Source organism: Protobothrops mucrosquamatus, unplaced genomic scaffold, assembly GCF_001527695.2.
Source record: "Protobothrops mucrosquamatus isolate PMUCROS unplaced genomic scaffold, P.Mucros_1.0 scaffold286, whole genome shotgun sequence".
Lineage (NCBI taxonomy): Eukaryota > Metazoa > Chordata > Lepidosauria > Squamata > Viperidae > Protobothrops > Protobothrops mucrosquamatus.
This window is the reverse complement of record NW_015386630.1, coordinates 649215-658750: the sequence shown is the minus strand read 5'-3', so window position 1 is coordinate 658750 and position 9536 is coordinate 649215. Positions and strand designations below refer to the sequence as shown.

Here is a 9536-nt window from a genome sequence, read left to right as displayed (position 1 = left end):
AAAAAAAAAATGGCGGACAGCCTTGCTTGGTGCCCCCCGTGAAATGGTCGATCGACCCCAAATGGGGTCCCGACCCACAGGTTGAGAACCACTGTTATAAATAGTGAGCAAAGCTCAAGAACTATATGTCTATATGAGTGTTAATACTACTGTAAAATGTCGGAAGATGTATGGAACCGGTGACGTCATATCTATGTCCAATGTGTTTTTAATTTTGTATTATTAATAAAAATTAAAAAAAAAAGAGTGAAGTGCTATTGCAGCCATCATATTGTTACGAGCTGCTGAACCTCTCTACGGAATTTGGGGAAACCTGGAGATGAAATATAACTTTGGTCTTTGGGGTTGGCTAGGCAGGGATGTTCTATCCTGAGAGATTTGTCTTCTTCATTCCCAGTGGTACAAGTCTCCTGATTATCCCCTCTTTGAACCCTTCCGTACCTTGAGGACCAAAAGACCTTGGCAGCTGTTCCACCTATTGCATCCTCGGCTACAGTGGGAGCTCTGGGAGATGGTGCAGGAAGGGGCAGATGAGCTGGTGCAGCGCAACCCTCCATCTTCAGGCCTGCTGGGTAAGTAAGAAAGGAAGTTATTCAACCTAACACTTTCTCTGTAGCCTCAACTATTACACCCATTGTATTTGCTTGCTACTGCTTTCTACACTTGCTGTTTCAGAATAGTCACTCTCTTTATAGTTGTGGCCTTAAAGTTACTATTTTGCATTCCTTGTCCCATACTTCATTTTGATCAAACTTTCTGAACCAAAAACCAGATTCTGTAAGTGCCAAGAGGCTTGTCCTGTTGACTTCCTAGACAGACTGTGTAGCTCAAAAGTATCTGGAAGGCATTCCTTCCTTAACCCCAAGAAGCTCTTTCTGCTAATTATAACGGGGGGGGGAGGGGGGAGTTGAGTGTAAACCTGAAATTATTTAGTGACAATAGCTGAATTGAGTATGTCTAGTGTAGTGAAAAGAAGAACTAGGGGTGACATGATAGCAGTGGTTCAATATTTGAGAGGCTGCCACAAAGAAGAGGGGGGGGGGGTCAACCTATTTTCCAAAGCACCAGAAGACAAGAAACAATGGATTGAAAGAAGGAGAGAAGCAACCAAGAACTAAGGAGAAATTTCCTAACAGTAAGAACAATTAACCAGTGGAATGACTTGCCTTCAGAGGTTGTGGGTGTTTTATCACTAGAGGCTTTTAAGAAGAGACTGGACAGCCACTTGTCTGGATTGGTATAGGGTCTCCTACTGGAGCAGGGGGTTGGACAAGAAGACCTCCAAGGTCCCTTCCAACTCTGTTATTCTGACTTCACATAACACTCTAAATCTGGGTTAACAAAACATTGTTGCTATATTTACATAATATGCCAGCCTAAGATTACCAGATTTGAATTGCAAAAATACAGATGACCATTAAAGGCAGCAAACAGAGACAACTTTTATATTTTTGCTGCCATCTATATAGTAATATATAGTATTTCACCTCTATTGCTAGATTCCACATGTCGCTGAATCTAACCCACTTTTGATCTAGTTAAGCATACTGTATGGACCAAGCTAATAAGAGGTGTAAGCACGGGGTAGGGTTCAAATGGTGAAAGCAGAATTATGTCGAAGCCACACCCAGACCATCTCTTTTATACTGTATATTGGTCATGATATTGTACATATCAACAAAAGGACGAGCTTGCATGGTATAACCTTTCATTCATCATTTTAATAAGCACTGGATTCTATAGATGCCTCTATAGCCAATGAAAGAGTCATTTTGCATAGGCTCACAGGATCTCTCATCAATATTTCAATCCAGATGAAGAGACAGCCATAACTAACATATCTAACAAAATGAAATTCAGTGGTGAAAAAAAGCAAGGTTCTACATTTAGGCAAGAAAAACCAAATTCACAGGTATAGTATAGGGGGTACCTTGCTCAATAGTAGTAACACACTCTCCCTGGAGCCTCAGGATCACCTGTTAGTGGATTTATACTCGGTCGTCACACGACGTCGACGGTTTTTCCGGTTGTGTCACGATCCGACGTAATTGTCTCCCTATCTTAGTTCTAGTGCACTTCACAATTATGGTGAAATGTTACGGAACCTAAGGCCACACTTGGAATACTGCATCCAGTTTTGGTCACCGATGTTTTGGTCAAAGATGTTCAGACTCTAGAAAGAGTACAGAGAAGAGCAACAAAGATGATTAGGGGACTGGAGGCTAAAGCATATAAGGAAAGGCTGTTGGAATTGGGTATGTCTAGTTTAATGAAGAGGGGGGACATGATAGCAGTGTTCCAATATCTCAGGGGCTGCCACAAAGAAGAGGGAGTCAAGCTATTCTCCAAAGCACCTGAAGGCAGGACAAGAAACAACCGGTGGAAACTAATCAAGGAGAGAAGCAACGTAGAACTAAGGAGAAACTTCCTGACAGTTAGAACAATTAACCAGTGGAACAACCTGCCTCCAGAAGCAGTGAATGCTCCAACACTGGAAGTTTTTAAGAAGAGACTGGACAGCCATTTGTCTGAAATGGTATAGGGTTTCCTGCCTGAGCAGGGGGTTGGACTAGATGACCTCCAAGGTCCCTTCCAACTTTACTATTATTATTATTAACTCTTATCTGATCTTGGTAATGAACTTCCCAGTCCTGGAGTTCCTTATGTACTAATCACTTTATTTCCTTATCTCTCTCATTCTCTCCTCAATCTTTAGGAACAGTGCTAATGATGTCCTTATGTGAACTTGTCCATGTGTATGAATTCCTACCATCTCAACGGCAATCCCATCAGTGTCACTATTACCAGGACTTCTCTGATGAAGCCTGCACACTGGGTGCTTATCATCCATTGCTCTTTGAGAAGAACTTGGTGCGGCGCATGAACCGTGGCACACAGACTGACTTGGCACAAAGGGGTCGTGTGACTCTGCCAGGCTTCCAAGTCCTCAATTGCATCCAGAAGGCATAAAATCTCAGCAGGGTCTGAAGTAAGGTGAGACAATCTATTTTATATGGCAACAGAAGGGATCATACAGTAACTCTAGGCAGCATACAATTAATCAATAAAACACCAATAGAAAACATTAAAACAATAAATAGTAACATTACCTTTGATTTAAAATTGACAAAGATGGGGAGGAAGGGAGCAAGAGGTACACAGGAAGGCGGTGGGGTCTTAGTCCATTAATCACTTCCCTAATGACACATTCCCATTGGGGCCCCACGCCAGTTGACAGAGCCAGGTCTTCAGGCCCTTTCAGAAGGCCAAAAAGGTTACCTTGGATTTCACTTGAGGAGAAGGGAAGTATGATTTTCCTGAGTGCTGTATAATGTTATATTATGGCTGTACCGGCATTTTTACTGCTTCCCTAAGATAGCTAGAAAAGTTGAATAGTGTGTGTTAACTTCTTAGTTTAGCTAATGCCATTTGCTCCTTCAGTATAAATATAAAAGAAAATAAAACTATCAATTTTTGCAAAAGCATTTGAGACATTGCATTTCGGAGCCAACATTGGTAACAAGACCTAATCCAATGATAGAGCTGGGTCCTTTAATACACTGAATTCTGCCAGCTTTGTCTTAGTAGGATAAGAAAAATGACAGATTGTTCTTTCATTCTGAAGGAAAATATAGCAGGATCCAATTATATGTATTTAATCCTCCAAAATAGCAGTTTAGCAATTTAGCCTTATTTGAAGGTAAAACTCATTTTAAGCAAGTGTTAGGTAGGACTAGTCTGCAAAAGATGAGTATGCAAAATCTTCAAACAGAAACTTAGCATACTCATGTAAAAGCCAATCAGCAGCCAATGCTATACCTTGCCAAGCTGGTACAGATTATTACAAACACAAAAGTTATTTATGTTTTTGTATTTTTAAAAGATATGTACCATCTAGCTGGGCAAAAAACAGACAAGGCAGCTGGCAACAGAGTATAAAAAATCATCAATCAACACAAAATGCATCACGAAAAAGCTGTAATCCTCGATGTTGGAGCTAAGATGAAGGAAACTGGAAAGTGGCTGGATCACAGGTGGAGGAAAACCCATGAATCTGATTAAATATGACTGAGGTAATTCTGTGGAAGTGATGGAGGGGAAGAAGAAATTTTTCTTTGCTTGTGGAATTCACAGTAGCCTACTATTTTTTATTTTATTTAGTTGTCAAATTCAAGCACTGCCCATCTCACTATCTAAGTGATTTTGGGTGATTTACAGGTAAAAATCATCAAAAAATTATACATGCAAAAGACATTAATAATTGCTTGTGTTATATGTTGGCCTCTGCAAGAGTTGACTAAAAGGATTGTCCAGATCTGAATATAGAATAACAGAGTTGGAAAGGACCTTGGAGTTCTTCTAGTTCAACCTCCTGTTCAAGCTTCTTCTTCTTCTTCTTGTGCCATATCCGTTATTGGACGTTGGCAATCATGTTGGCGATCAGGAGACTCTATACCATTCCAGACAAATGACTGCCCCATCTCTTCTTAAAAATCCCCACACCCACAACTTCTGGAGGCAAGTTGTTGCACTGATTAATTGTTTTCAGTCAGGAAATTTCTCCTTAGTTCCAGGCTGGTTCTCTCCTTGATAAACTTCCACCCTTTAATTTCCTGTCCTGCACTCAGGTGCTTTGGAGAGAATGTAGTCCCCCTCTTCTCTGTGACAGCCCCTCAAATGTTGGAAGACCGCTACCCTGTCACTCCAGTCCTTCTCTTCATTAGACTGGACATACCCTCTTCCTGCAACCATTCATCATATGTTTTAGACTAGAGCAACCATCTTCATTGCTCTTCTCTGCACTCTTTCCAGAGTCGCAATACTGTTTTTATATCATGTTGCCCAAAATGGACACAGTATTCCAAATGTGGTCTTGCCAAAGCAGTATAAAGCAGATCTAACACTTCATGTGACCTTAATACTGTCCCTCTTCTGTGAGTTCTGGTTATGTTGGTCAAGGAAATTTCTACTCTTGATTAAATCAAAGGCTCTTCTATCTCGGCTCCATTTTCACTTCCCAAATGCAATTTGAAGATGATTTACAACTGTCTTCACTTCCTGTGAAACTGAGCTGAGGAGAAGAGGTGAAAATCACGATAGGAAAATTTAGTTGTGTCCGTGAGAAAGGGTGGGCAGAGAATGAACAATTATTAGCCCTGAGAAAATAGAAAGTGTGAGACAGATTCAGAACAGCCCAGCCTTGACCTATTGGTCCTTTAAAAAGGGCAGGCTTTTAAAATTCTCTTGTCTTATTCCGGACAAGTCTTGCCGTTTTCTTGGCAAGATTTTTCAGAAGTGGTTTACCATTGCTTCCTGTAAGTTGCCCAAGGTAACCTAATTGGCTTTATGTCTAAGGCAGGACTAGCTTTCTTGGTCTCCTGATTTCTTAGCCTTAATCACTACACCAAACTGGCTCTCCCCGTTAATATATTCTACAACAATAAAGTAGCATTACTACTTTGTGCAGTGTCTGCTTCTTGATCTGGTCTGCCTCAAAGGGCTGACAACCACAGACCCAGCCCAGACCCAGCCCTGCAGGTTGTCTAGAAATAAAACCCTTTTGCTTTACAAAAAAAAAAGAGAAGGGAAAAGAAATCCAGCAGCCTGACACTTCATATCTGGGTTTCAAAGCGAGAATCAAGCTTACAGAATCAGCTCTTAGATAACCAAAAGTCTAACACCTGGGAGGAAAGGTGATGCAGAATGATGGCAGATAACAGAACCATAGCTTTGAAATAGTTTCAGCTACACCACGGCTGAGGTGTAGATATAATGTATCTCAGCTTTGTAGCACAGAGAACCTGCTTTCAAATTGGCTAAGGATCCTCATGTCTTCTGCAACTCCTTATTTAGCAACCTTTTCAGCTGATAAATTAGTAAGGTGACCAACTTTTTTACAATGAAAAGGAGGACACAAATAAATTGAAGAAAAAAATATCGTAAATAAAAGAAACATTTTATTCATTGCAACAATAATACAGAATACACTATAATATGATAAATGCATAATAAAAAACATTTGTAAAAATAACATTTTATATTGTAATTATGCTTACATGCCTATTAATTATTATTTAAATGAGTACTTTTCCATTGAATGAATATTTTTTGACAATGTATCATCTTCTAACAATATATTGGAAATATCTGAACAAGAAATATCCTTCATATTGAATTTTACGGCAAGTGCTGCAGCTACAGTATCAACATTCAATCTCGATTTCTCACTTTTCCAAAAATCATTAGCAATTGAAAAAACCCTTTCAACTGCTGCATTAGTTCCAGGACAGCACAATGTAAATTCAACAAGAATAAATAAATTTTCACATGGAATATGTTCATTTTTGAAATGACTGAATATTTCCACCCATCTTTTATCAATTTCAACGTGTTTATTTTCCCATTGTATTAATTTTTCAAAATTTAAAAATACATTCAGTCTTCTAATTTTTTCAAAGAGACAATTGTCGTCTATTTTAATGTCTGGCATTTCTTTAGATAAAAACTCAACACAAGATTCAATATCTGTCCAATATACTTGCGATGAAGTAAAAAAACACCACTGAAAACTGTTATTTCCTGTGATGTTTGTTTCAGACCATTCTTCAATATATTGAAAACATGTTTGGTAAAAATTCTGCACTTCTTTGATAAACTTTTCCGATATGCCCGGATTTGATTCCTCTAAGTCTGACAATTTTCTTTTTATAACTAAAGGATTTTTTTCTTCAAATCAAGTTTTATATTGAAGGATAAAGTCATTCAAAATAAGACTAACTTCTGTAGCTGAAATGTGTTCACCTTCAATCTTTTGAATCGTTTTGTGAAAAATAGATGCTTGATTATGTACAAAATACATTAATATCTCAGATATTTCATTATTGAAAAACGATTCCAGGATTTTAGGACATGTGTCTAAACTTAAAAAATATGAACGGAGAGGCTCAAATAATTGTAGAACATGCTCTATAGCAGGTGTTAGAGCAAGCCATCTAACTTTTGAATATCCTAAAAGTTTTTTGTATTGAACATTTGCTTCTTCACAAAATTGTTTTAAAATAGCCACACAAACGGTAAAACGACTAAAATACAAATAAATTGTAGTTATTATTACTTCTACATCAATTGGCATGGCACATGACACCATGTTGATTGCATTTGACAAAATATGTGCATTACAACCTATTCCTAGTATTTTCTTTTGGAGTAAATCTTGTAATTTTACATACACATTATTCACCCCTTTGCGTCTTCGCCCACCAAAATTTGTGTTTGTATTATCAGCTCTTAGTGCAACAACTTTGGATTTTAAATTGTTTTCATTTATTACTCTGTATAGATGGTTTGACAAAATTTCAGCAGTTTTGCCCTCAATGGATTCTAAATTTAAAATTTTTATTTGAATGCCCTTGGTAACATTAAAATATCTTACTAGTATTGGATACAATTTAGTTTCATTATGATTGGATGCATCAGATAAAACCATTGCAAATGCTGCAGTTTCCAAATATTCTGTAAGTATTTTGTCACACTAATTTTTAAATACTGATTTAATAATAGCCTCACATTTTGTCCTGGCGCATGAAAATTTAGCATCGTGAAACTTTTTCAATAATTTAGTTGTACAATCCATACTACGAAAACTTTGCGAATTATGGTATGGTATGGAATGCAAATGTCCCCTCCATTGCAGCTAACTGTTTTTCATCTTCAGAATACTTTGAAGTTTTAAAAAAACTTGTTACTTTACAACTGGAAGCAGATGCATCTGATGATTGCTTATGTTCCTTGGTGGTCAAGTGTTTTGTAATAGCTGCTCTGCCCCCAACTGCAATACAAAATTCTCCGCTGCAAATATTGCAGAAAACAATGTTATCCTTCTTTGATGTGATGAATGAAAATTCCTTATTCAATTTATCGTTGAAATGGCATTTTCTCTTTTTTGATTTTTCCATCCCTAAATGGAAGTTAGTCTCCTCCAGGTATCTTCGGGACTAACTAGGAGATGGTGTAGTTGGGTAGCAGGGAGGGGTGCAAACTTCCTGCCAATTCACCTTCGCTGCAGACAACTTGCATGAGCAAAGTTTGCCACCTAGGTGTTTTGGCGCGCTCAGCAGCAATTTTCACAGCTTAATAAGAATACTTAAGAAATTCATATGATTATTGCAGCTATTGTTCAGGCAGATGATATGCTCTATTAGATGCTGCAAATCAGTATCTTTCTGAGTTTCTTGAGTTAACTTCTGGCTGTTTAGGCCCCTATCTCAAAAAACTTTTAGAAACCATTGCATTTTATCCAGCCATGAGCTAGATTGATATCTCAAACTGATTTCTTTGGAACTGATTGCTGGCAAAAGTATTACTGAGGAAAGTGAACAAAGAATATCCTCTTGTAAGCAAATTCATATGGCTGCATTCTCGTAATACATTTAATTCTGTAAGCTCCCTCTGTGAAACAGAAAATATTATGATATATGATTTTGACAAATAGAAATAATAATAGATAGTAGAAAAATGAGTAAACTTGTAAACTTAGAATGTTTAATGTGCATTTATACTTATATCTGTTGTAAAAGAAAAAAGTCATTTTTTGTATTTCTTTTTATTTCTGTACTTTTGCTTTTGTTTTCATTCTTTTTTGTCTATCTTCTATCTTTATCTATTTATTTTATATCCCACCTTTATAATTGGCTCTCGTTAGTTTTTATCTCTTTATTTTAAAATCTAATAAAGTTATTTAAAACCAATACATTTACGTGTGTCATGCTGTATTTGTCTAATATGTTAGGTATAATCAATTTTCACCTTAGTTAATATGTGATGCATAGGTGATGAAATTTCATCAAAATGACTAAAATACATCATAAAGTCACAGTGCAAATTCTGTCCCTTGTGTATTTACAAATAATGACTCTAATAGGAGAAGAGCAGGCAGAGCTCCACGTCAGAGTTAAATGTGTCATCAACAGAGCCCTTACATTGCCACAAACAATCCAAGTCCAGCCTCTCTTGAATCCCATTGACCCTTACCTGGCACCAATTCAGATGTGAACTATAGTTGACTAGATTCTTGTGTATAGGCTTAAGCAGTAAATCTTTCTGAATTGCAACTTAACATATAGTCCTACTTTGCACCTGACAATGACATAACACGTACAAAAGAGGCAGAGTTGTGTCACCCACATTGTGGCATCCCCCTATGCGCACACCAGACTTAGTGGACTTAGCATAATACTGGGTTTAGTGACCAGGTTATGGAAATTAAGCCACTGAATATTTGAAGATAGATTGCTGTCTAGGATGAGGGTTTGTAACTCTGCTAGAGGCTTGCGTGACTCTTAAGGGTCTTCTTAAGGAAGGAATCCTTTCCTATTAACAGAATGGTTCTAATTTGATGCCTTGCGGAGTTTCAGCCTGGAGATCTTTTACCTTCCCCCACCAGTAAATAGTTTACAGAAAACGTTTTGAAAAATGTAACTCAATTGGCACAAGTACTGAGATGACTTCTGAGAATGTGGTTTCTATGATAGGAGGTG

At 37.6% G+C, this 9536-nt stretch overlaps 1 protein-coding gene across 1 annotated transcript in view; it reads left to right on the top strand.

Moving 5' to 3' along the window:
* LOC107286474 (beta-galactoside alpha-2,6-sialyltransferase 1-like) overlaps positions 1-2970 on the top strand; it is an 18958-nt gene extending 15988 nt beyond the window's left edge. The window contains exons 4-5 of the mRNA XM_029283939.1: positions 398-572; positions 2717-2970. Coding sequence (XP_029139772.1) covers positions 398-572; positions 2717-2970 — 429 coding nt within the window. The remainder of the gene's footprint in view (positions 1-397; positions 573-2716) is intronic.
* The last annotated feature ends 6566 nt before the right edge of the window (positions 2971-9536 follow it).